This window comes from Zootoca vivipara, chromosome 6 (assembly GCF_965207765.1).
Source record: "Zootoca vivipara chromosome 6, rZooViv2.hap1.1, whole genome shotgun sequence".
NCBI classification, from domain to species: domain Eukaryota; kingdom Metazoa; phylum Chordata; class Lepidosauria; order Squamata; family Lacertidae; genus Zootoca; species Zootoca vivipara.
The window spans coordinates 68892326-68920142 of NC_142589.1; the positions used below are offsets into that span (position 1 = coordinate 68892326).

The window sequence follows — 27817 nt, forward strand, 5'->3', positions numbered from 1 at the left end:
ATTTTGACCCAGATGGACTTGTGTGCTTCAACCCAATTTGACAGAATCCCAAATCAACTCAAATCAATCCCAATTAGTGAGATAGCAGTTTCTCTGAGTGGCTGTGGGAACTTTCCCGTGAGTATTAAGTTGAATCTACCCTTGCTGTGTACAAGACCTGTCCTAAAAGAGAAATCCTCTCTGTACCTTTCTCCTCGAATTATATATTTTGTCCAGTTTGTTCAGGAAGGTGTTACCAGGATTTATCTCTGGACTCTATCTGCTTTATGTAAGTGGCTTTGCCAACATATGGAACAAAATACTGAGAAGAGTCCTAAGGGCTAAAGAGAGAAACAGAGAAGCATCCGTCTGTTTCCCAGTCCTTGTCAAGTGGAACAAAAGGCACAGCACCTTTATCCTTTTTGTCATTTTTAAGGTTCAGACAAAATATTTAGGATGATAGCAGTTAAATCATAGTCTGAGAGCTAGTAGTTCCTTGTATTTTCTCTTGGTTAAAGGCAATAACCAGGGAATAAGAGTTATTACCAGCTTGATTACTGAAACTGATATTTTGAGACTCCACCCCTACGCCCAGCCCAGGATTCCTGCTTCAACCATCATGCAAATATTTGTGCAAGTATTTGTGCAAATAAATTATGTCTATATGGAAGGCATTTTGTTTTATGGTGGGTTTCTAAGGAATATTGACAGTAGCCTTGTAAAATAGGGCAGAACTCATTTTGCAGAAATGGAAATGGATTCAGATATGAAAAAGTACAAAGGCTATCCCAAACTTGCATTTGCCACCAAGTCTGCCCACTAAGCCCTGCAAATCCTACATACTAGATAAGAATGTGCAACTCTCCCTGTCTATTTCTCTCTCTCTCTCTCTCTCTCTCTCTCTCTCTCTCTCTCTCTCTCTCTCTCTCTCTCTCTCTCTCATTTTTGCAATCTATCGTCAGCTCTACACATTCCGTCTTCAGTTTGCATTTTTTTTTAAATCGCCATTTCAGTGTGAATTTCTCCTAATATACCCTTTTTGTAAGCAATGTATGCTTTTTGGCAAGCATATGCATTTTAATGCACGCTGATATGCCATTTTGTACACTTTACTTGGTTTGAGAATTGCCCTGCAAAATTTGGAGAAGTGGAAATTTTGATGGATGTTTTAGCTTGCATTTTGTTTCAGGATGTATGAGTTAGGTAGATTCGCCTTTAAATGTGAATTGAATTTAACACACACACACACACACACACACACACACTGACACTACCCTTTGTCCCCCACCCCACTGGGCATGCTGTTGTTTTTGAGCCCAGCCTGAGGACATAATCAATTACAAGCAGCCAGGGCAGGAGCCACAGAGAGGGGAAAGTAAGCCCCCTCTCTCACCTGCTGATTTCTCTCTTTCAACTTTTCCCTACCCGCTCCCATAAGATTGCAAGGGACTGAGCACTGACTGGAGCCTAGTTCAAAATTCAACACTTTTTGCCTCTCAAACATTGTTTGTCTAGGTTCCCAGATGTTGTTGGACTATAACTCTCATCGTCCCCAGCCCTCTTAGCCTTTGGTCAGGGATGATGAGAGTTGTAGTGAAACATCTGGAGACCTAAGGCTGAAGAAGATGGCTTCCTTGCCTCCTTGCTTGAACATAGCCATCAGAGTTTCCCACCACCCATCCTATTTATTTGCATATCTACTGAATTAAAATCATGCAGACAAAGTGAAGTCAGTGTAGAAAAGCTTTCCAAAAAAAGAAGATTTATTGATTCTTAGGAAAAAGTGTCATCATTTTATTTGGCAATCAGATAGCAGGTTGAAAAACACGAAGATGTGAAGCCAGGGAATACTCTATGCAGAACAGTTTTGCTCCCAGCTCAGATGCAAATAGTTGATGCTGACAGTTAAGCAGCAGAGAGAGTCGCTCGCTTTGGATCAGACATCACTGGAATAGAAAATTTTGAAGAAGTCAATATGATCTTGTTTATGTCTCAGGGAGAAACTTCCCAATACTTCCCATGCAACTGTAGAATTTTATTGAATAGTAATGGCTCAGTTTACTCTCTGAATGTAACTCATCCTTCTGGTTTTACAATCTGCTGACTACTGCCAGATGCTAGTTGCTGACTCTATAGGGAACAACTGACTGCTAGCCAGCCAGCCAGCTTGTCTGAAGGAAGAACTCTGTGGCATTAACTGCCATGTCCTCCTGTCCTGGACATTGTTTTACATATTTTTTTCTTTAAAAAGAAAAAGAAATCCTAGTAGCTTGGAACCCTAAGCAAGCACAGCAACTAATGTGTGGCTATGAATAGGATAGGGACCGACCGATGACATCCTGGTCCAAGGGACTTTGTATTGGTTGTGGTGGTGGGGAGATGTCTTCCCCCCATGTGCTGATGGAGCACACAGATCCCTCCCCCATATCATGTGCAGCTTTCCCCACAGCTCTGACGCTGCTGACTTTTCATCAGTTGGTGAAGATGCAACTACAGTGGTACCTCGGTTTAAGTACACAATTGGTTCCGGAAGTCTGTACTTAACCTGAAGCAAACTTTCCCATTTAAAATAAAAAAATTCCTTCAGTAGCACCTTAAAGACCAACTAAGTTTATATTTTGGTATGAGCTTTCGTGTGCATGCACACTGGTATCTGAAGAAGTGTGCATGCACACGAAAGCTCATACCAAAATATAAACTTAGTTGGTCTTTAAGGTGCTACTGAAGGATTTTTTTTATTTTGCTTCTACTCAGACCAACACGGCTACCTACCTGTAACTTTCCCATTTAAAGTAAAGGAAAGTGGATTAATCCATTCCAGACAGGTCCACAGAGTACTTAAACTGAAAGTACTCAAACCAAACTGTACTTAAACCGAGGTATGACTGTATTCAGCCTGGCATCTGAGAGGGAGCTGAGAACTCAAAACTGTCACAGGCCACTCAGATAGAAGTTGTTTCTCTGTTGCTAGTTGATCTTAAATTTTTAAAGGATGTTTTCATATATATGAGTATCGCTTAAACAGTTTGCTGTTGTTTTATTGCTGTATTTCTGCCCTGGGACCAGTTAGCGAAGCATTGGATTATAGCCAACTAAATTCTAGCCAGAGTAGAATTATTGGAATTCATGTCCCTAAGATGATGATGATGATGATGATGATGATGATGATGATGTATTATTTATATCCCACCCATCTGGCTGGGTTTCCCCAGCAACTCTGGGCGGCTCCCAACAGAATATTAAAAACACAATAAAACATCAAACAATAAAAACTTCCCTAAACAGGGCTGCCTTCAGATGTCTTCTAAAAGTCAGATAATTGTTTATTTCCTTGACATCTGATGGGAGGGTGTTCCATATGGTGGGCACCACTACTGAGAAGGCCCTCTGCCTGGTTCCCTCACAGTGAGGGAACCAACAGAAGGCCCTCGGAGCTGGACGGAGTAATATCCGTTAATTTCAGTGAGTCTGCTTTGGAAATGTCTAATGTTAGATGCAACTCAGAACAAAGAGACAAGTAGCAGACCACTTCAGGAGATTTGTCTGGGAGACAGGTTCCAGGGCAGCCATGTTCCAACTTGCAATATGGGTTGGGGGCTTCAGAGCAGGCTATGTTTAATCCATGATGTGGAGACTTCTTGAACAACTCCTCAGTCCCTAAGAGGATTGAATAGTAAAGTACTCCTTTTATCCTCTTTAGGCAAAAACCTCCCCAGAGCCACTCACCAGCTAGTGAAGTCCTTGGCCTTCCAGGCATCAATGACCTCAGCAATATTTCCTGCTACGTTCCCATTGGGCAGCTTCAGGTCATCAATACCATTTCCATTGAAGTTGCCACAGGAGGCACAGAGTTTTCCTTCCAGGCTTTCGCTGACTTCCACTGTCATTTCCCCGCAGGCTCTGAGGAGAACTTTTACATCGGAGGCCAAATTAATCACAACACCATCCTGAGAGAGGCTTATGGAGACACCTGCAGATACCATTGCCGGGAGCGTCACTTGGTGCCCATTGACCTGAAATTCAAAAAAGGAGGGTGAAAGGTGTTGTGTTAATGGTTAGAGTAAGGGGCGGACCCTTTTTCAGCTCGAGGGCCGCATTCCCTGATGGACAACTTTCTGGGGGCCACATGCCACTGGTGGGCGAGACCAGAAGCCAAAGGATGGAGTAATAGGTGGACTGTTACTGTTGTATAGGAGGTTACCTTCCAGCCTCACAAAACCCAGAGGTTTCTGCACAGGCACGGACAAACAGCATTCCACCCTCCATCCATCCAGGCAAGCAAAAACATTATCACAGTTCAAGAAAACATCCCAGTCAGGCAAAAGCACGTGACGAGATATAGAGCAGAGGTGGTAAGAGGTGTGTCCTAGGGAAAGTCCCAAGGGCCAAAAGGAGAGGCCTGAAGGGCTGCATTTGGCTCCCGGACTTGAGGTTCCTCACCCTTGGTGAAGAGGAATGCAGAGACAGCTTGCATATTCCTACTGCTTCATCATATCCAAAACTACTCCAAGTTCAGAAGCTATGTAACTGATTATCACACACTGGGCACAAACAACATGAAAGGCAAGCCTGTGTGTGTGTGTGTGTGTGTGTGTGTGTGTGTGTGTGTGTGTTTGGTGGACTAGAGCATCATTCCAAGAGCACAGCCTATTTTCTTATCTGGTCATTTTTCTTTCTTGCAACTGATTAAAGTCTAACCAATTTGGGAATTTGGTGTGAGCCTCCATACTTGAACCCCCCGGGACAATTTTCCTCCACATAACACAGTACCCTTTTCAGTCTTTGCTTTTACTGCTGGTTTGTTCCACCACTGTCTACTTCTTGATAGCCGGGCCCTGAACCACCACCCCCTCTATCTGTCCTCATATTGTCCATTACTCATAATCCTTTAGAGAGAGGAATGCTTTTCTGGGGCCATATTCTTTCATGGCAGCATTCTGGGAGCTACGTGACAGGCAGTGCCATAGGAATAAAGTGGGCAGATCAATGCATGCAATTCTTACCTTTGTACGGTAGGATACATGGCAGCCACACAAAAGTAAGTCTTTTAAACAATGCTAACCTTTCTACCATTCGCCCAGCTGAGCAAGAGGTAGAATCACAGCTCAGAGGCACATTTCAACCAAGCAAAAGCACAAATGGGAATGGAATGGAGCAGACCAGTGAGGGGTGTGGCCTGGCTATGGGGGGTAGCCTGGAGAGAGTACTAAGGGCCACACCAAGAGGCCTGGATGACATCTTGTTCCTGGGTCCCAGATTTTCCACTTCTGTTTTAGACCAGGGCCAGAGGCATACCTAGGCTCCCTTGGACCCTTGACAAGGAGCTGTATTGCCACCCCCAAAGCAAGGAGAGACCACGGGCGAGGTAATTACCATGGAAGGTGATTTACGCTAACTTTCTGTTTTTTGCTGTCTTACGTAGTTATTGGTGTTATGTTTTTTTTTTACTTTTATTTGTTTTCTTTACCTCTATATTGTAAGCTACCTAGAGCAGCGTTTCTCAACCACTGTTCCGCAGCACACTAGTGTGCCGCGAGACGCTGGCTGGTGTGCCGTGACGTGCGGCGACGAGAAGGGCGATTTGCATTGTCACGTGCCTGGCGGCCGCCAATAAACGACACTCACCCGCCGGAAAGCAATATTTATCCTCCTCTTTCCCAAAGCTCAGTGCAAACGAGCCTGGCAAGTGTTTCTTACAGTCATAATTATAATATAGGGCGGCACAGAGTTAAATTTTAAAACTTTTTAAAACTTTTTTAATGGTGGTGTGCCTCGTGATTTTTTTCACGGAACAAGTGTGCCGTGGCCCAAGAAAGGTTGAGAAACACTGACCTAGAGAATGTTAATGAAATGTCACTACATAAATGCAGAAAATAAACAAACAATTAAATAATGCCTTCAGTAGCACCTTAAAGACCAACTAAGTTTTTATTTTGGTATGAGCTTTCGTGTGCATGCACACTTCGTCAGATACACATATGCACTATCTGACGAAGTGTGCATGCACACGAAAGCTCATACCAAAATAAAAACTTAGTTGGTCTTTAAGGTGCTACTGAAGGAATTTTTTTATTTTGCTTCGACTCAGACCAACACGGCTACCTACCTGTAATTAAATAATGGATTGTCTCCAGCTAGCATCTTCTCTGAGCAGACCTACTGAACTCAATGGGCTGAAGTCAATAATGTTTATTATGTATGACCTACACAGGAGATGGCCCCAGATCCTGCCTTCAGAACTTACCCAGGTCTCTTTGTTTGTTTTTACAGTGATAAGCATCCTTTGGAAAAATACATGTATCATCGACACTGATGGCAAATCCATTTCGTTGCATTTCTTGACCACTGCTATGATCCTGAACCAAAAGAGGTCGTTTTCATTGCAAAGGGAAGCCACTTCGTAAGCTCCTTCGTGAAGGATTCCCCCAGAGACACCATCAAAGGAGGTCAACCGTGCTCCAGGGACAATGACGCACTCGCCTTCCTGTCCCCTGCAACCACGCACACCATTGTGGAGGGCACAAATCTCTCCTAACTGGCAGCTAGTTCCCGCACAGACCAGTTGGCCTATTGGGCGACAAGTGCAGTTGGTTGAGCAACCTTCAAAAACAACTGTCTCGCCAGCCTGGAAGATTTATAACGCACAAAAGGGAGAGGGAGATAAGAAAAGAGCAGTTAAATTAAAAATTAAAATGCACAATTATATATGATTGCTACTAGAATTCCGCTTGCAAGCAAACATTCAAAATGTGTATTTATGGAACCAAAGTACTTAAAACATGCTGCTGTACAACTATATCCATAAGGGTATGCCAATGCTACATAAATGATAAACAGATGATAAAATAGATATTAAAAGAGGTCACATTTACTTGCATTAGCATTAAACCAATTTCAACCCTGACTATGCCATGTTCTCCCTTCATATATTGCACTAGTTTCCCTATGTCCCTTTGTGCTCTGCTCCATCAGCTTTGCTGGTCCAGAGGTTCTCCCCGACTTGTCTCATTCTCTCTCCATCACTCTGCACCCTTTCCCTTTTTCAGCAACCCTTTCTCCTCGCCTACTCTATGTGACCCTAGAGTGAGCATGAGAAGGTGCCACAGACGTGTCTTCATTTTCTGGCGGCCAATGCATGAGCAGCCATCCTAAGGAGGCAAGACAAGCTAGCTTAGAGTGTTATTCATGGACACAGCCACTTTCATTGTACTTACCTTGATGTAGCGCCCATCATGCGCACAGCCACAGTTCCCCACTGCCACACACTTGTCACCATCAAACAGGTAGCCGTAATCACACTGGCAACCTTCAAAGCATTGTTTTGTGCACCGGCCTGGAGTGGATAAGCTGGTGCAGGTGAAATCACAGGTCTTTGTACACAACTCGTAGTGGCTGTTGGATGGGCAAGTGAGAGCTGAAAAGGAAAGGAAAGGAGACAATTGATGAAAGGAGGCAGCGATGGTCCAGACACATATGGAGCATTAGCTAAGCATTCTTAAGTTACGGGGCGGGGGAGATCACCTGTATTCATTGGGGTGTATGATACGGGCAAAATAAAATAGAAGTTCAATAAAAGACCTACTCCATTTTTAAAATTTGTGGAAACTTGCCCACCCATACCCACCGAAGCCCCACCTATGCCTGCCCCACACCTGATTTTGTATATGTAGGGTAGGCAAAGGTGGCTTGACCAAAATGGCCTCACGGGCCAAATGGGAAGTGGGGTTGGTGGACCTAATTTGACCTGCAGGCTGGAGGTTCCCCACCCTGATCTAAATGTCGAAGGTGAAAGCATTTTCTATAGGCAACACATCTTCACAAACAGAGGCTGGAGAGATTAGCTTTTTATTTATTTAATTTTAAAGAAATAGCTTGTGTTCTGTGGGATCTAAATACCGATACTACTGAAGTATCCATGTTGGCCAATATAACAGGATGGATAGATGGATGAGAAAAAGAGAGAGATCAAGTCATTATAACCTGGAGCATTAACATAAGGAGTGTTTGGTGGGGAGAGAAGATTAGAAGACATAGGCCTTTGACTAATTAAACGGTGGCCTTTTAAACGGGTGGGGGCAGTATTGCTGTTATTGGTTACTATGTTACATATTCTTGTGTTTTTATATTCTAAACCACCCTGTGATCCTCGGCTGAAGGGTGGTATAGAAATTTAAAATAATAATAATAAATAACAATAACTGCAGATTCCTATACAAACTTACGGCAGAAGTTGTTTGTTCTCCAGGCTCCAATTGTGACTCCTGCAGCCTGACATGCAGCTACATAAGCCTGGATGCTTCTGCAGAGAGTTTCTCCTGCACCATTGGCTGCACACATGTCATACAGACAGTGGTTGAAGTATTCAGCAGGGTCTACCAAGGAGTGACAGTTCCTGAAGGGGCCGGATTTGGCTTGGATCATTCCGCAGGAACTCTCGGGTCGGTATGGCGCTGTCTTGGCTGCATCACAGACGGGGCATTTATCTCCACAACCATCGGAGCATCTGGCACCATCAATGGGAACCTTCCAAGAGGCCCCAAACTCTTCCACATTCTGGGTTCTTTCCCCCGTGGGTAGAGTAAAGTCATCAGTCTTGTCCTTATTGAAATTGCCACATAGGCCACTGACAAATCCCTGATAGATACTGGGGACAGACACCAGTACATAAGAGGAGGTGTCAAAAAGGACTTGGAGACCCAAGCTGGACTGGAGAATGATATTGTTGCCTTCCTGGTTGGCCCAGAGTTTCCCATCCTTTGTCCTCATGGGCAGCGTATAGAGCTCTCCACCCACCTGCATTAACCACAGAGAAGGTGACCATGGACACAGTTTAAAATTGTCAGAATTTAATGGATTTATATACCACTATTTCAGGCAAAGAATGTATTTTGTGGTTTTATATTCTGATTTTATTCTGTGAACCGCCCTGAGACCTGTGTGTATAGGGCAGTATATAAATTCTAAATAATAATAATAATAATAATAATAATAATAATAATAATAATAATAATAATAATAGAATGCCTCCCAAGGCAGTTTACAAATTAAGGGTTCCTCTAGACTCCCAATATTCCACTGGAAGGATTCAAACACACAGCAGAAATTTAGGTTTGTGCCATTCAAGTGGATTCAAGCACCAAATCCAGAGGCTTTTTTTGCAGAGTAGATAGAAATGTATTAGGATATACCCTGTAAGATATAATATTAAAACCATTTTAAATATCAATTTCCTTCAAAAAGACAAAAGCAAGCATAAAACATACAATAAATACCAGCACAACTAATATCTCAGAGGCAGACCACACAATACCATTACTACAGGGCAAATCATAATTTGTTAGTTGCTAAAGACTTAAAGATCATGGTCAAAGGGGATCAAGGGATGACGCTTGCCTGATCTCATTGGAGCTGAATTCCACAACTATTCCACAATTGCATGGACGTATGCGCAAAGCTCATGCACCCACTGTGGCAAAGCCTCTCCCACCCCTTTGGTAGTCAATTGCAACACAACAGCCCTGCAGTGTTGCCAGTGGGTCTTACTCTCTGGTAGTTGCTGTACAGCTGGGAGGGGACTTGGGATGCATGAAAATAAATGCTTCAAAAAGGACTCTGAGCCAGTAGAAGAAGAAGAGTTTGGATTTGATATCCCGCTTTATCACTACCCGAAGGAGTCTCAAAGTGGCTAACAATCTCCTTTCCCCTCCTCCCCCACAGCAGAGGTGGGTGAGGTTGAGAGACTTCAGAGAAGTGTGACTAGCCCAAGGTCACCCAGCAGTTGCATGTGGAGACGTGAACCATGTTCCCCAGATTACGAGGCTACCGCTCTTGCCCACTACACCACACTGGCTCTAGCACTCATCAGTTCAACCTACACACAAGTGGGTGGAGAAATCAGGGCTAGTTTCCAGCAGCTTTATCCTAGTCTAAGATCCAAGCAGCTTGCTTGTTTTCCTAGTGGACCCCCCTAAACTCCCTAAAAAAATGAAATCAACACACCCTACATTTCCTATACAGTTCCCTTATCACTTGCATGTTTTATTTCAAAATCATGTTTTATTTTTTAAAAACATATATATAACAGGCTGCTGCAGAGAAAAATGGAGAATTGAATTTAATATTGGGGGAAAATGAGAAATTGAGACAAACCCAGATTGTAAAATGGGGTGCAGTGGACATTGGGAGACAACGTTCTCCCAGGGACTCCTGCAATTGTAGAAACTGCTAGTGAACTTTGCTGGCATTTCTACTTCAAAGAGCCTAAACCCAGAACAGAACTTACCTTGACTTTCCACTTTATTGCCCTCTCAATAACAACAGTATATCCATGACAAGAGACCACAAGCATCTTGGTAAAAGACTTTTCATTCTCCACCAACACTGAGAAGTTTGCCAGCTGAGAACCCACACTGTGGACTTTAGCTAAAGTATAAGTGCAGGTTCCCTGGAAGTCGTAGGCCCGTCCATCAAAAGTTAGGTAGTGGGAGCCTGCGGCCAAACTGCATGTGCCAGACCCTATAGGATGACAGCCTTGGACACCGTCCTTCACCCTACACTCCTCATGGGGCCCACAGGAGAAGTCCAGGCATTTGACAACTCCATTTTCTGCACATTGGCATCGTTCCTGGCAAGAGGAACCAGGGTAGAAAACCTCGCCCTTCTTGTAGTAGTTGCCCTGGTGCTCACAGCCACAATCGCCAATGGAGACGCACTGGTCCCCACTCAAGATAAACCCTGGATTGCAATAGCATCCTTCTTTGCAGGACATCTCACAGCCATCGGGAGCCGAGAGACCATGACAAGTGGCAGGGCAGCCGTTTCCGCAGAGCTCGTAGTAAGAGTTGGGTGAGCAGGCAGGGCCTGAAAGAAAGGACAAAAACAGACTGTGGAGAACTTCAAGCTAGCACAGAGGTTGTTTCAGAGACATGGAATAGAAGAGGTCTGCCGGACTCTTTTGCCTATTCTATTTATGCAGTGCCATCTACTGGTTAGTTTTTAGTGAAGGTTGTCATCTGAATTCATATTTAAATCCATTAATGGAATAGTTTGAGAATATAGAAGTATCTCATTGATCATCATCATCATTATCATATCACTTTGTCCTGCAGCACTTGAAATTGCTGAATAAATTCAAAACTAAGCCTGTTAAGAGAAGTTACAGCATTTTAAATGCCTTGATGGTTCAGACTAAGAATGATACTGCTTCCCTGCCCCTCTCCAGGATCAACATTTAAATTTGGAAAAATGTGAACCCCCGCTACTTGAATTACCAGGGTTGAAATGAATTTGACACTTAAATGTTCAATCTGAATGTGGAGATCAGTAAATGCAAAACGCTTTACATCTAATGTCAGAATTGTTATATGCAGTTTGGATTCAGACTGAATTTTTCAGGGGGATCTGAGCTCTGATGTGACCTGTATGTGTCAAGTCATGGATGTTGCTGACTGGTCCAACTGGTCTTTCAAAATCCAAGGGTATTTTTTAAAAAATAAAAATCTTAAGCATTGTGGGCTGTATCCAACTAAATTTTACTCATTATAGAGCCATTGAAATTAATAAAGCTAAGTTAGTCATGTTCATTCATTTCAACTGGTGTACTCTGACTAACATTGAATAACAGACCCTAAGAGTTAAGACCTTGTCTCTGCTGAGGAAGAGAGAGAAGCCTGTTACTATTTGCCTTTATACAATGATCTGGTACCTATTCAAATACTCTGATGAATGCTGAAATACATTTAGGGAGAAAAGAATCCAACTGCAAACCTCACATTCCAAAATTTGATGAATGTCAAGTTTATGCAACACTTCCCTTCAACTCATGCACATCCCTAAAGCTGAACACTATTGGGGAGGTCAGTGGTGGATCACGTGCTTTTCATGCAAATAACAGCTGGTTCAACCCTCAGCAGCCTCAGGTATGACTGGGGAAAGTCCCTGACTGAGATCCTGGAGAACCAATGCCAGTCAGTGTCAACAATAGATGACGTGACTTGACATCAGCTGCTTCCTATGTTCCTATGCTTAGGAAGCTTCAAGAGGCAACACTTACTGCAGAAAGAGTTTGATCTCCATTCTTCAATCTCAACTTCCAGAGCCTGACATGCTGCCACGTAGACGCTGATGGCATCGCACAGAATTTTATGCTGACCGTGATACTGGCAGGTGTCAAAGACACAATCTGTGAAGTAGGGTGTTGGGTCAAGGACATCATGGCATCGCCAGAATGGCCCATCCTTTTTGATGAGGATGCCACAGTACTGGTCGCCCTTGTAGGTTTCTTTCTGTGCCTCTCCACATGGCGGGCAATCGGTGGTGCAACCCGGTGTGCACCCAGGGGCCTCTCCCACTTTCCAGCTCTCCGCAAATTGGGAGATGCTGGATGCATGACTCCCATCCTTCATGGTCAAGTCATCATTGGGGTTCAAGTTGTTGTTGCCGCAGAGGCCACAAACGGCATTGGCGTATGTACTGGGTACAGTGACTTTGGCATTGGTGTTCCAGTCAAAGGCTACCGTCAGGCCAAAATCAGTCTTGATGACGCCCTCATTCCCACTGATGTAAGCTTTTATCTTGTCTTCATGGTAGAAAGGAAGGTTCACAAAGACACCATTGACCTGGAATGTGATGCAACAGGAATTGTTACCGTAAAGCCATATCTAATGGGAGGCTACATTCACACCATGCATATCAAGCAGTATGATAGCACATTGAACAATTGTGGCTTCTCCCAAAGGACCCTGGAAGCCATAGTTTGCAAAGTGTGCTGAAAGTTGTTAGGGAACCCCTATACTCAGAGTTCTCTGTGAAGAGGGATTGATTGTTAAAGCACTCTTTCAGAGTAAAAGCAGGTTAACTCACTGTTGCTGAGCAGCTGGGGGTCCTGCTCTCACTGACCTAAAACCACCTTTCCCTAGTTCCATCTTCAGGAGCTGCATCTGACAGTCCTGAGTGGGGCATCAGCTGCATATAACCAACCATATAACCAACCATGAATTATGATTGTAGCTGTGCAACATCTGTACTTTACGTAGCCTATACCCTGCATAAGAAGAGCCCAGGTAGTTAAAGCTACAATGTCCAAAGATACAGAAACTATTCCAAGAGCTAGTTACAGGTAGGTAGCCGTGTTGGTCTGAGTCGAAGCAAAATAAAAAAATTCCTTCAAAATAAAAAAATTCCTTCTTCAGATATCTGAAGAAGTGTGCATGCACACGAAAGCTCATACCAAAATATAAACTTAGTTGGTCTTTAAGGTGCTACTGAAGGAATTTTTTTTATTCCAAGAGCCTCAGCCACCCTCCCAAGGGGTCCTGAAAGGATGCAAAGAACCTCCCCATGCATCAATTTCCTGTGTCAATACCTGAATCCTGCGTGGATGCTCCTGGCTCATGATCATGGTTACATCATAGACCTTCAAAGTCACCACTTTGGTGTAAGACACCTTTGGGTTGCCTCGGATGTTGTTCTCCACATTGACAGTGAAAGGCCTGAGAGTCGGGTCCTTAGAGCAGAGCCCAGCCAGCTGGTAGACACAGGTGCCCATGAAGTCATATTTCTTCCCATCAAAGGTCGTATAGTGAGGGTCCCCGGTTGCTGAGCAAGTAGCGGTGCTTACAGGATAACAGCCCCGGACTCCATTGACCACAGTGCACTGCTCACTGTCTTTGCAGCCAGCTGGTTTGCACACCGCGATGCCCAGGGTGGGGTCACACGTGCAGCGGAAACCACAGGTTTCATCAGCCCAGAACTCCTCTCCGGGTTTGTAGTAGAGCCCATTGTAGGTGCAGCCACAGCTCCCAACAGGCACACACTTGTCGACGCTGAGGACGTAGCCATTGTTGCACTGGCAGGCTTCCACGCATGGCTGCGTGCAGAAAGAGGGAGCCGTGCGGTCAGAGCAGCTGGCGGGGCAGGCATTGCCACAGAACTCATAGTGGCTATTCTGAGGGCACGGCAAGGCTGTAAGGAGGAAAATAGCAGGAATTGAAGAACTGATAAAACATGCCGAAGTCTCAACTTCGCAAGAGCTCTTGTTGCTGATATTGTATGTGCAGGAACACTGGGAGTTGAAAAATACACTTACATAAAAGATACTATCCTTTTCCCAGGATAACATAAGGTCCAGCAATCACACGGTCAGCTGGATTAAACAATAATAGGATTAAACAAATTCATGGCGAATAGGTTGCTATGTTCTACCTTCACTGTGGGAGACAGAATGCCTTTGAATACCCTTTGCTGGGACTCTGAAGTAGGGAGAGTTCTGTTGCACTCATGGGTTGCTTGTGAATTTTCTATGGGCATTTGGTTGGCTGCTGTGAAAACAGGATGCTAGACATTGTGTTCTTATGACTCAGGCAGCAAAATGTCTTGGTCCAGCCATAGTTCTATTCATTTCAATAGCTAAAGAGATTCACGAAACTCTGCTGCTAGAGGAGTGATGCAGTTCATGGATTTGTTTGCTTCAGATACAGCTATTCTCAACCACAAGCTGATATACAAAGCAAACAGAGTATCTCATTCGAGGTTTTCCTCTTGTTTATGCTTTTAGAAATGAAAAAGCATGCACTTAGTGGGCTATCTTGTGCACTGTGGCTTTCTTTCCCTGCCTCTTTGTGTGGCATCAGATATTTGTGGAAGGTTGGAAGTTGAAGGCCTGTGGAATATTAATAACCACTGTTGCTCTAAGCCATAGGTGTCATTACATACATTGTGTTTATAAAGGAAAAGTACTCACCACAGCCAGAGGCTGTCCTCCAATCGTATATGACGGCACCCTCTTTCCTACAGGTTTTAGCATAGGCCTCCAAGGCCTGGCAAAGGATGTTCTTGGCCCCTCCATTGAGACACACGTCATAAATGCAGCTGTCAAAGAAGTCATCTGGATTCACTATGGAATGGCATTCTCTGAAGGGGCCCCCTGAGGTTTTGCTGATCAGCCCACAATACTCTTCCTTTCCATACAGCGCCCTCTTGCTCTCATCACATGTTGGGCAATTCCCTCGGCAGTAATCCCAACAAAAGGGGTCCCGGTCCTTGACTTTCCAGCTGCTGGCCCAGCTTATTATGGAGGCAGCCTTGGTGCCATTGGGAAAGATCATGTCATCTGCAGGGTTTTGATTGAAGTTTCCACAGAGCCCACACATGGCCCCATAGTAGCTGCTGGGGAGAGTGATCACCAGGTGCCATTTCCAATCGTACGTCACTTGGAGGCCGAAATCTGTTTGCAAGACAGCATTGGCGCCGCTCTGGTACAGCTTGATCTTGCCACCTTCAAGAGTCAGTGGAAGGCTGACAATGTTGTCATTCAGCTAGAGGCAGAAAGGCAAGACAACACACACACAGGAATAATTCCTTTGGAGGAATTCCTTTTGGAGATTGTGCCCCACAATCCCATGTAGTCACAACTGTAGGAAACTGGTACAGTCAGGTTGATCCTTGGCAGAAAGTCCCACTGAACCAGCAGACATGCTTAGGAATTGTGTTGTTACCACTTAAGGAGTCGTGGCTCCCATCACCATCATTGCTTTCAAAAGGGGGAGAGGCAAGGCAGCAGTGAGGATGCAGTGAGGCAAACACACCAGCAGAGCCATCCTGCTGATGTGTTTGCACTGCACCAACCCTGCTACTGTCTCGCCCCTCGCCACAGTGACACAAGCTCAGGAATATGAGATCGGACACGCTGGCAGCATTAAGATAAATTCAACTGTGTAAATAAGTCTTGATGGATGCAATAATGGAATACTGAATGGTACAGTTTTTGTAAAGTATCCAGGACTTTATGATATGTAAAATGAACCATGGAAAGAGAAGAAAGGAAGTCAATGATATCTTAAGGATGAAAAAGAGTATTTTAAATTGTAAAGCAGAAAATTCAATTAAAAATAATATACAAGAAAAAAAGGAAAATGATATAGGAATCCTGGATAATGAGGGCCTTTTAGTTACATAATAGCATGATGGCCATCAACTCTGTTATTCAGAGTGGTATAGCAATCTGATCTGCAATCATTTGTTTCTCTTCTCCATCCTGAGATATGTATATACTCTCCCCCGCCCCCTTACTCTTTAATGCTGCTTTAAACCAATTTTGGGCTCTGGCTATATATTGGAATGAATTCCATTACACTCAGTGGGGTCATCCCACCCTGACTATTTGACATACCCGGATTCTTCCAGTTTCCTGTTTGTGGATGGAGATCTTGTACCCATAGACATAGATGTTGGTCAGACGCACGTAGGACACAGCCTGGTTTCCCCTGTTGTCGTTCTTCTCATCGATAGTGAAAGGCACCAGCGTAGCATCATTCCCACAGTACTTGGCAATAGTGTAAGAACAAGTGCCCTGGAAATCAAACTTCTTTTTGTCAAAGGTTTGGTAGTGTGGGTCCCCCCAGGCCCAGCAAATTCCTGAGAAGTTAGGGATGCATTTGGCCTGGCCGTTCACAATCTTGCATGTTTCTTTTTCTCGGCACTTCAGGGATTTACATGGATCTGGAATGAAAGGGGCGAAATGTGAGTGATTGCTAGATGCAATTCGGGGTGAATATCTAATTGCGTGTAGCCATTACAGTGCCCTCCAGATGCTCTTGACCTCCAGTTCCCATCAGCCTCAGCCAATATGGCAGGTGGTCAGGACTGATGAGACCTGTAGTCCAAGAACATATGGATAGTAATAATAATAATAATAATTTTTATTTATACCCCGCCCTTCCCAGTCAAGACCGGGCTCAGGGCGGCTAACAACAAATAATATCAACACAAATATAAAAGAAAAAATTCAGTTAAAACAACAGAATAATACAATGTTAAAATTCAATTTTACAATTAAAAATCTACGAATAAGATAAAACCATTATAAATAAAACCTTAGGTTAGGGTAACCGTGGGGTCAGACTGCGTCAGTCCGAAGGCCAAACGAAACAGCTCTGTCTTGCAGGCCCTACGAAAAGATGACAAATCCCGCAGGGCCCTAGTCTCCTGAGACAGAGCGTTCCACCAGGTCGGGGCCAGTATTGAGAAGGCCCTGGTCCTGGTCGAGGCCAGCCTAGCCACCTTGTGACTTGGGATCTCCAATATGTTATTATTTGTGGACCGTAATGTCCTCTGTGGGTCATACCGGGAGAGGCGGTCCCGTAGGTACGAGGGTCCTAAGCCGCATAAGGCTTTAAAGGTCAAAACCAGCACCTTGAACCTGATCCTGTACTCCACCGGGAGCCAGTGCAGTTGGTAAAGCACTGGATGAATATGATCCCGCAGCCGGGACCCCGTAAGGAGCCTCGCCGCGGCATTCTGCACCCGCTGGAGTTTCTGGGTCAGTTTCAAGGGCAGCCCCGCGTAGAGCGAGTTACAATAATCAAGCCTAGAGGTGACCATCGCATGGATCACTGTGGCTAGATCAGGTTGAGAGAGATAGGGGACCAACTGCTTAATGCGGCGGAGATGGAAAAATGCCACCTTGGCTGTGGTTGCAACCTGTGCCTCCATGGAAAGGGAGGCATCCAAGGTTACCCCCAAGCTCTTGACAGAAGGGGCTGACACTAATTGGGCCCCAGCGAAAGATGGAAGTTGCCCCCCCCCCCGCCCCATGTCATCCCGACCCAGCCAGAGGACCTCTGTCTTCGAAGGATTTAGCTTCAGGCGACTCCCACGTAGCCATCCAGCAACAGCTTCCAGGCACTTGGTCAATGTGTCCGGGGCCGAGGCAGGACGGTCATCCATCAACAGATAAATCTGGGTGTCATCAGCATATTGATGACAACCCAGCCCAAAACTCCGGACAATCTGGGCAAGGGGGCGCATGAAGATATTAAAAAGCATTGGGGAAAGGATTGCACCTTGCGGGACTCCACACACCAAGGAGTGCCGCGGTGACAACCCCCTCCCTAGCGCCACCCTCTGTCCCCGACCTGAGATAAAGGAACGCAGCCATTGTTGGACTGTACCCTGAATCCCCACGTCGGCAAGGCGGTGGTCTAAAAGCTCATAATCGACCATGTCGAAGGCGGCTGACAGATCTAGAAGAATCAGCAGCCCCGACCCGCCTTGATCCAGCTGTTTACGGAGGTCATCTGTTAGGGCGACCAGTGCTGTCTCGGTCCCGTGGCCGGGACGAAAGCCGGACTGGAATGGATCTAAAGCCGATGTTTCATCCAGAAACCTACCGAGCTGTTCGGCAACCGCTCTTTCAATTATCTTACCCAAGTATGGAAGATTTGAAACAGGGCGATAATTGGATAGATCTAGCGGATCTGACGATGCTTTCTTTAAGAGCGGACGCACCACTGCTTCCTTCAACTCCTCTGGGAAAGTCCCTGAACTGAGAGACAAGTTGATAATCTCAACCAGGGGGCCCCGTACCTCGTCTGGACATGCTCTAATCAGCCAGGACGGGCAGGCGTCTAGGGAGCAAGTGGTGGGCCTCCCAGCCTGGAGGAATCTGTCTACATCAGCAGGGAGTATGTGGTCGAAATGGTCCAATACTAAACTCGAAGACAGTCGAGGGGCCTCTAGTTCCGCTATTGTATCAAAATTGGCAGAAAGGTCACGGCGAAGTGTCAAGACTTTCTCCGCAAAAAAGCTCGCAAATGCCTCACAGCTATGGGTCGAATTTGTGCTTAAATTTGACTGATCCTCAAGGGTTGTTAGAGACCTGATTATTCGAAAAAGTTGTGCCGGGCGAGAGCTAGCAGATGCGATGGAAGCTGAGAAGTAAGACTTCTTTGTGGCTTTCACCGCCATCTCGTAGGTTTTCATAAGCGACCTATAAGATGTTCTTGAGGCTCCGTCACGAGTATGCCGCCATACTCGCTCAAGCCGTCTGAGGTCCCGCTTCATTTTCCAAAGTTCCTCGGTGAACCACAGGGTTGCAGAGGGCGCTTAGGTGCAATCTCATCAATGGCCGCCAAGAGCCGGTTATTCCAGTTCTCGACCAGCTCATTTAACGAGCCACCAGGGGGAGCAGGGTCCCGTAAAGCCTGATGGAATCTATCAGGATCCATCAGCCTTCGCGGACGAGCCCAAATCGGCTCACCACCCAAGCGGGGCAGAGGCGGTAAGTCAATCCTGGCTTTCAGAGCGTAGTAATCAGACCATGGCACTTCCATAATTGGGGACATGATCACATCTATACCTGCACCAAAAATCAAATCCAGCGTGTGGCCTGCTTGGTGTGTGGGACCCAAAACAAACTGGGAGAGCCCTAATGTCGCCATGGAAGACACCAGGTCCGGAACCCGTGAGGAGGGGGTGGCATCGGCATGGATGTTGAAGTCCCCCAAAACCAATAAGTTAGGGAACTCCAAGGCCCAGCCAGCCACCACCTCCAACAGGTCCGACAGGGTGGCTGCTGGTGCGCTGGGTGGTCGGTACACAAGCCAGACAGCCAAGCCCTCCTTGGTGCCCCACACTAGGCCAACACATCCAATGCCGGTGATTGATGGTGATGGCAGAGCCCTGAAAGAGCAATCCTCCCGGATTAACAATGCCACCCCTCCCCCCCCCGACCCACAGTCCGTGACTGGTGGAGGACGGAGAACCCAGGGGGTGTTATTTCATGTAATGCAACTACTTCACCTCCACGTACCCAGGTCTCCATCTAGTACCATGATGGCCTCCCATGGCAATAGGCGGAAGCAAAAAAGGCAAGAGGAACATATAACCCTCACTTCCTGTCTCAGTTTTATTGGGCTAGAATACATCCCTGAACTCTGAAAATGTTTCTTGATTGTCTGGGTAGAGGATAGAGAGGTGTGAGTGTGGATAAGTCATAGAATCATAGAATTGTAGAGTTGGAAGAGATCATAATGATCGTCTAGTCCAACCCCCTGCAATGCAGGACTATGCAGCTGTCCCATAAGGGGATAGAACCTGCAACTTTGGCATTATAAACACCATGCTCTAACCAACTGAGTTATCCATGTCTTTCAAAAGCCACTACTTGGGCAGCAGGGCCAAATTAAAGACAAAGGGAATCATATTACAAGCATCTCTGTGCCCTGGTCAATGGTCAGGGACAACGACGTCACCTTGTCACAGTTTTCTCATCTCGTCCTTTAATTAATCTCTCCTTACCCTTATTAATGCAACCCATGACTCCATCTTGGATCTTGCACATCTCATCGGCAGCGCAGTTGTGGGCCTCACAAATTACTCCGAAGCCTGGGATGCAGTGGCAGATCTCCTGGCATGCATTCAGCAGAACCTTCTCATTGGGCTAGTGGGAAAGTTGGAAAGCAATAAAATATAGCAACAACAGAATTAGGGCAGAATCAGATCTAGAGGTAGCATCCAGCAAATAGCATCCAGCCAAGAGTTCTGAATGTGGTTCTCTGTTGCAACTAGTCCTGAAGTCAATAACATTATTTACGAATACATGTAACAGGTAACATTAAAAAATATAATTTCTCTTCTAAATGCTCTGAAACAACAAATGATGGCATGAAAATATTAACAGGTATCACATTTCAAGGAGAAACCCATTAATTGGTTGGGTCACCAAGGCTGGTAGAAGATACTATTCCATCACTAGTGTTGCATTATGATTGAAATGCAAGTCCGGTTGCCTTCTATATGTGGAATAGGAAGGGGTGCCATACTGACCTTTCCCTCTAGTAGCAAAATATTTTGGGTCAGTTGTGTAGATGACAGCACAAATACAAATAACAAGGTGAGATGTAGCCAATTCCTTCAAAGCTTTGCGCCCTACTGAATCAGGTAACTGGTCCACCTAGTTCAGTATTGTGTACACTGACTAGCAAAGGGTCTCCGGGGTTTTAGACAGTCTCTCCCAGCCCTACCTAGAGATGCCAGCCAGGATTGGACCCAAGCCCTTCTTCGTGCAAGGCAGATGCTCTGCCACGGAGCTGTGGCCCATCTCTAATTATGAATGGAATGAACACCAGAGGAGTTGGACTCCATTTAACAGAAACGGCTCAGTGTTTTTCACACAGAAGGCTTCTTATTCTGATTTGCTTGTTTTTATGGATTTCTCTTTTTTTGGAAGAAAAGACGGATCATTGATAGCAAAGTTTTGAAAATGCTTTGTAGCCTTAAAAGGCTCCCTTCACTCGTTGCTTCTGTGCTTCAAGAACATAAGACAAGCTCTGATTGATCAAGATGAAAGGCCTATCACATCCAGCATCTTGTTCTCACAGTGGCTAACCGGATAAGTACAGGAACGCTTGAGCAGAACATGGGGGCAACAGCACTTCCCTGTGTGTGATTCCCCGTTACTGGTATTTCAGATACATACAATGCAGACAATGATGGCTAGAAACTACTGACAGCTTTATCCTTCATGAAAAGAATGACATTGGCCTTTGCAGAGTTGAGTGCTGAGATAAACAAGGTCCTGTAACTTACTGTAGTAGTAATAATAATAATACAGTGGTCCCTCGGTTTTAGAACAGTCCAGTTTAAGAACGATTTGGTTTACTAACTCTGCAAAACCAGAAATAGTGTCTTGGTTTGAGAACTTTACCTCCGTCTAAGAATGGAAGCAGAAAGGTGGAAGGGCATTGGCGGCAGGAGGCCTCATTTGGGAAAGCGCACTTCGGTTTAAGAACGGTTTTAGTTTAAGAACGGATTTCCGGAACGGATTAAGTTTGTAAACCAAGGTACCACTGTAAGAAGAAGAAGAAGAAGAAGAAGAAGAAGAAGAAGAAGAAGAAGAAGAAGAAGAAGAAGAAGAAGAAGAAGAAGAAGAAGAAGAAGAAGTAGTTATTATTTATACCCCACCCATCTGACTGGGTTTCCCCAGCAACTCTGCAACTAAGGAAGAGGGCTATTGAGCTCATGCCCTGCTTGCAGGCACCCCACAGACATTTATGTGTGTTGGAAGTTGCCCAGAGTGGCTATGGCAACCCAGCCAGATGGGCGGGGTATACATAATAACCTATTATTATTATTATTATTATTATTATTATTATTATTATTAGCCTCTGTACTGAGAACAAAATGCTGGATTAGATTAGGCTTTAGGTCTGGGCTCTTCTGTTTCATATATAAACATGGCCTTAGTAATTCTGTCATATCCTTACATTTAAAAATGCATTATTCTGCCATTTGCTGCAACTCCTCGTAACAAGAGCAGTTCATTTGTTAGGACTTTGTTACTTCCAGATTACAAAAGAAAACCATACCTCAAGACAGACAGACAGACAGACAGACAGACAGACAGACAGACAGACACACACACACACACACACACACACACACACACACACACACCTTAACTCAATTATTCAAAGGCTGTGGAATTTCCTAAATTCTAGAAATTATCACAACAGCTCGTGACTTGTGATTCGGAAGAATGTGAAACTGAGCAAGCACAGAGGTAAAAGCAGATAAAAACAACTTGATCCATAATGATTGGGGACAGTAAAAATAAAAAATGTAGTTTCATTTTAAAAGGAGGAGAGGAAAATCAGGTTCAGAAGACCAGCTACCTTATAGTAGCGTCCATTCTTTATGCACCCACAGTCTTTTGCAGAGACACAGCCAACACCATCAAAGAAGAAACCATCATTACACTGGCAGCCCTCGGCACAAGTCTTCGGACAGGGTGCAGGGTCTGTGATCTTGGCACAGGAGGTGGGGCAGAGCTGGGCACAGATCTCATAGTGACTGTTGACAGGGCAGCGCATAGCTAAATTGGAAAAGAAAAAAAGATATTAGACCAAAAGTTCCCATGTGCTTCTTAAAATGGTTGTGAAAGACAGCAAGTGAAATCCAAAAGAGGGACTAGTTCTTTTTCCTGGCTAGAATGTATCTTTGAACTCTGATCATGCTTCTTAATTTCCTGGATGGAGGATAGACAGGGGTATAAAAGATTGGGTGTGGAACTCATTGCAAACAATTTCATAGCTGGCATGTCAGAGATAGTCAAGGAGGTGATTGCATGTAATTGGAAAGGTCAAATGAATTCCATCTCTGCAGAGCCTGAGACATTTTAGGGCTTTACAAATGAGCACACCCCTCTAGTTTAGCCCCAAAGTGAGAAGGAACCAGTTCAGATTCTGCTCCCATTTCTCTTCTCCCATTACACGTCCCCATGAAAGCTCAATCCCCAGTACTTACGACAGAAGCCAGGGCTCCTCCAAGGCTTGACAGAGACCCCGGTCGCTTGGCAGGCAGATATGTAGCTCTGGATGCTGTTGCACAAGACCTGGCTGTCCCCGTTGCCCATGCACAGGTCATAGATGCAGTCGCTGAAGTATAAACTGGCATCGACCTTTCCGTGGCAAGCACTGAAGGGGCCATCAGGCGCAGTGAGGATCCCGCAGTAGTGGCGCTGTTTGAAGATGTCCTTCTTCCTTTCATCACAGACTGGGCAGCTGTTTCCAGAGCATCCATCTGAGCAAGATCCAGCTGCCCCATGGACTGGAACCTTCCAGGAAGCACCAAAGGCACCTGCATCGGAAGTTGTGCTTCCATCGGGTAGCAGGAAGTCATCCTCCTTCTTCCCGTTGTAGTTCCCACAGAGGCCTCGCATCTCACTCTGGTAAGTGCTTGGGACTGTGACTGTCACACGGTAAACCAGGTCATAGCTCACAATGAGACCAAAGTCAGTTTCTATCAGGACTTTTGTGCCATGTTGATAGGCTCTGACCCGCCCAGCAGACAAGGATATAGGGACAGTGTAGATCAAGCCGTTCACCTGCAAGAAGGATTTCCTGTTTGAGAAGGGTTGGTTTTTTGAGGTCACAGTGGAAAGATAACCATAAAGCTCCTAGGAGGAATGTATTTCATCCTAGCCCTGTCAGTCGTGATAACCTGAAACAGGTGTGCTGGAAAGGACATGTGAGGAAGTGTGTGTGTGCTTGAGGATGCTAGCTCTGCCCTCACCCCACCCTCATTGCTGTCACCCTTTTCAACCTCCAGATAGGAATGGGGGAGAAACTTGATTCAGTTTGCATTTAAAAGTGAATTGACACTTTCTGAAACCATATGAGAACCAAAACACCACTATCCTTGGAAATTTTCTGAATTTTGCAATACAGTTCTCTCTTCAAGTAACATGTACAAACATTGCATAAACAGTAGCAAAGTAATGCTTGTGTAAAAATGCATATATTTGTGAAAATGACATATATGAATGCACTGAAGTAGGAAATATTACTTGCCACAATGTGTATATTAAGCTAAACTGCATGCAAAACTCAGTAGATTAGGAGAAATTTGCAATAAGAATTGCACTAAAATGTAGACAAATTTTCAGGACTCTGTTTAAAAAACCCCTGGAAATATGGAAATACTGAAATTAGGGCTGGAAGAAAGAGAAACCAAACAGAAATTCTCAGATTAATTTAGGACTAATTGAATGACTGAGCAAAGACAATGCCTTAATGAGAGAGAGAAAAGATGAATGGCTAAAAATCATAGAATCACAGAATTTTAGTTGGAAGGGACCCTGTGGGTCATCTAGTCCAACCCCCTGCAATGCAGGAATCTTAGCTAAAGCATCCATGACAGATGACCATCCAATTGCCCTCTCCTTAATAGCTTGGACTCACCATCACTTGACCTTGCTTGTTCTGCAGTAATGTAAGTGTAATGCCGTAGACTGAGACAGAAACCATCTTGGTAACGGACACCTTCCCATTCCCCCAGGCCTCGTTTTCCACGTTAACCGCAAAGGATCTCAAGAGCCGGTTGCCTGTGTTAACCGTAGCCAAGGTATAAGTGCAGGTGCCTTGGAAGTCAAAGGCCCGTCCATCGAAGGAGAGATAGTGAGGGTCACCCGAACCAGAACAGGTGGCATTGCCAACGGGGTAGCATTTCCGGACGCCATCTGACAATCGGCATTCTTGATTGGGACCACAGGAGAATGAGACACACGCAATACTCCCCCCAGCTTGGCACATGCAACGCTCCTGACAGGTTGGGTAGAAAGTCTCTCCTGCCGGGTAGTAGTGGCCTTGGTAGAGACAGCCGCACCGGGATGTGGGCACACATTGATCACCGCTCAGCAAAAAGCCCTCGTCGCACACACAGGCTTCGTGGCACGTAGCCGAACAAGGGACTGTAGCATAAAAGCTGCCGCAGGTCTGAGCACAACCTCTCGCACAGAGCTCGTAGTGGCTATTCGGAGCGCAGGGAAGACCTGTCCATTGGAACCAGTACAAAGAAACATTGAGAGGGAGGAAAGGGCCTGGATGTTCTAGGATGGCATGCTGAAAGGGGTTATTATAAACATAAGGAAAGTTCTACTGGATCACATGAAAGGCCTATCTAGTCCAGCATTCTGCTCTCAACCAGATACCTACAGAAAGTCTACAAGCAGGACATGAACACAACAACACTCTTCCACTCATGATTCCCAAATATGGCATGGGCAGCTTTCCAACTGAGAGCTGGTCTTTGACCTACTCCTACACCTGTTTGGAGTCCCCACTTTTCAATGGTAGCCTGGTGTGTGTGTGTGTGTGTGTGTGTGTGTGTGTGTGTGTGTGTGTGTGTGTGTGTTTACACTGCATACCCCCACCTGATTTACAGAATTCCCATCTTTCTTTGCCTCCGATTATACAAGAACTGAATGCCTAGACTGGGAGAAAATATGGATGTGGGAGAAATACAATTTGGCTCTCACTGAAAGGTGAAACTGCTTAATTCATAATTTCCAAAATTGCAATGCAATTTTCCAACCAACTAGTATTTCCAAAAATGCCTAGATTTGGTGGGAAATGGCCATTAAAATGAACGTTTTAGTGAAAATAGCAAACCAAAGTGCATTATCTATGGGGAAATTACTTGCAAAAATGTGTTTGTTAGTAGAAATTGGTACTAAAATGCTGACGAATTTTAATGGGGATTTTTCCCCCTTTCAAAAATTGCAGATTGCTGCTAAAATGTGGAGAGCTGAATTTCAAATTAGAAAACCTAAGAAACTGAGAGAATGGGCAGGTCTGTCCATCACTTGGGGGAGGGGCAATGAGACTTCCTCAGCTGGGAAAAGTTTGACATGAAGTTTTACCTGAAATGGTACAGAAACAAAATTTGAATATATATACAGTGGTGCCTCGCTAGACGAATTTAACTCGTTCCACGGGTCTTTTCTTATAACGAAAAAATTCGTCTAGCGAATCCCATAGGAATGCATTGAATTTTTTTGATTTTTTTTTTGCCCATAGGAACGCATTAATTGAATTTCAATGCATTCCTATGGGAAACCGCGATTCGCTAGACGAAAATGAATTCGTCTAGCGAGGCAACCTCCGCTAGAAAAAACCTTTCGTTAAGCGAAAATTTTGTTAAGCAGGGCATTCGTTAAGCGAGGCACCACTGTACTTTAAGAAAAATAAGCATTGATATATTTGCATGTCATTTTAGATAGATTACCATGTTCTCTGTAACTCTGAAAATTTGAGAAATTTCAGAAAACAGCTCAGGACATTAGCACTTACTGCAGAAGGTGTCCGATCTCCAAGGATAGAGAGTCACCCCAGCTTCCTGGCACGCTGCAGCATAGCTGGCAATGACCTGGCAGATCACAGATTGTTGGCCGTCAAAGAAGCAATAATCGTACACACAATCTTGGAAGAATCCTTCTGGATCCACTTTGCTGTGACATTCTCTGAAGGGGCCGCTCTTGGCTAGGATAAGCCCGCACTCCTTGTTGAGGTTCCGTTGATTCTTCTCAATGGCCGACAGAGCAGGGCATTCTTCCGTGCCCCCTTTGCTGCAGCCTGGCACCTCCCGTTCTTTCCAGCTCTGACCAAAGTCTGATGGGTGTGGAGCCACTGTGCCATCTTTCATGGTTAGATCATCCTGCTTGTTGCCATTGAAGTTCCCACAGAGACCACACAGGGCGCCATGGTAGCTGCTGGGCACAGACACAGTGACCCGGCTTATCCCATCAAAGATGACGGTCAGTTGGAAGTCTGTCTGGACCACTGCCCCTTGCCCTCTCCTGTATACGGAGATTTTGCTGATGTCGATGCTGTAGGGCAGGTTGGTCAGCAAGTCGTTCACCTAGAGCCCATTCAAAAAAAGGGGCATTTCAGAAGTGCCTTTGTAATCCATGACGTTTTCCCAACCTGGTGCTCTCCAGGTACTTTGGACTACAACTCCTATCATCCCTGTCCCTTGGCTGTGCTGGCCGGGACTGATGGGAGTTGGGAGATCAGTAACACTTGGGAGGCATAAGACTAAGCAAGGCTGCTCCAGAGCACAGAGATCAGCAGCAAAACTTGCCATTTGCAGGGAGGAGGGGAAATTCAGCTTTTTTAAAATTCTTTGTTAGGTATCAAGTTATCTTCCCACAAAGAATTCACTTGCTGATCTTAGCTTTCTGTTAGGGGTGAATCTTCTGGTAACATACAATCTGGGAAATTTGCCCCTACCTGTTTTGTTCCTCTCACCTCTGCAACCAATAAAAGGAAAACCCTCTGTACTAGTTACAGGTAGGTAGCCGTGTTGGTCTGAGTCGAAGCAAAATAAAAAAAAATCCTTCAGTAGCACCTTAAAGACCAACTAAGTTTTTATTTTGGTATGAGCTTTCGTGTGCATGCACACTTCATCAGATACATATCTGTATCTGTATCTTCAGATACGTATCTGAAGAAGTGTGCATGCACACGAAAGCTCATACCAAAATAAAAACTTAGTTGGTCTTTAAGGTGCTACTGAAGGAATTTTTTTATTTTCCTCTGTACTAGATTATTGAAGTAAAGTTTCCCTTAAAAAAGATCATAATAATGCTGGAAAATAGATTTCATATGATCACAGAATGGTCTCTTTTCAAAAACTATGGAAAATGGACACAAGGCTGCCCACTTCATCTTTCTTCTGGGCACTAGCCATGGAGAGGAAAGGAGCCATGCCAGGTACCTTC

The 27817-nt window shown here is 45.0% G+C and overlaps 1 protein-coding gene across 1 annotated transcript in view; it reads right to left on the minus strand.

Moving 5' to 3' along the window:
- Positions 1–1646: 1646 nt before the first annotated feature.
- The window catches only part of LOC118086742 (IgGFc-binding protein), a 33187-nt gene continuing 7016 nt past the window's right edge, over positions 1647–27817 (minus strand). The window contains exons 6-20 of the mRNA XM_088671141.1: positions 26388–26955; positions 24498–25087; positions 23062–23641; positions 22431–22630; positions 20056–20197; positions 16148–16476; positions 14720–15293; positions 13343–13941; positions 12032–12596; positions 10262–10839; positions 8202–8772; positions 7194–7393; positions 6224–6604; positions 3706–3992; positions 1647–1925 (exon numbers count right to left, since the gene is read on the minus strand). Coding sequence (XP_088527267.1) covers positions 1916–1925; positions 3706–3992; positions 6224–6604; positions 7194–7393; positions 8202–8772; positions 10262–10839; positions 12032–12596; positions 13343–13941; positions 14720–15293; positions 16148–16476; positions 20056–20197; positions 22431–22630; positions 23062–23641; positions 24498–25087; positions 26388–26955 — 6174 coding nt within the window. The 3' untranslated portion in view covers positions 1647–1915. The remainder of the gene's footprint in view (positions 1926–3705; positions 3993–6223; positions 6605–7193; positions 7394–8201; positions 8773–10261; positions 10840–12031; positions 12597–13342; positions 13942–14719; positions 15294–16147; positions 16477–20055; positions 20198–22430; positions 22631–23061; positions 23642–24497; positions 25088–26387; positions 26956–27817) is intronic.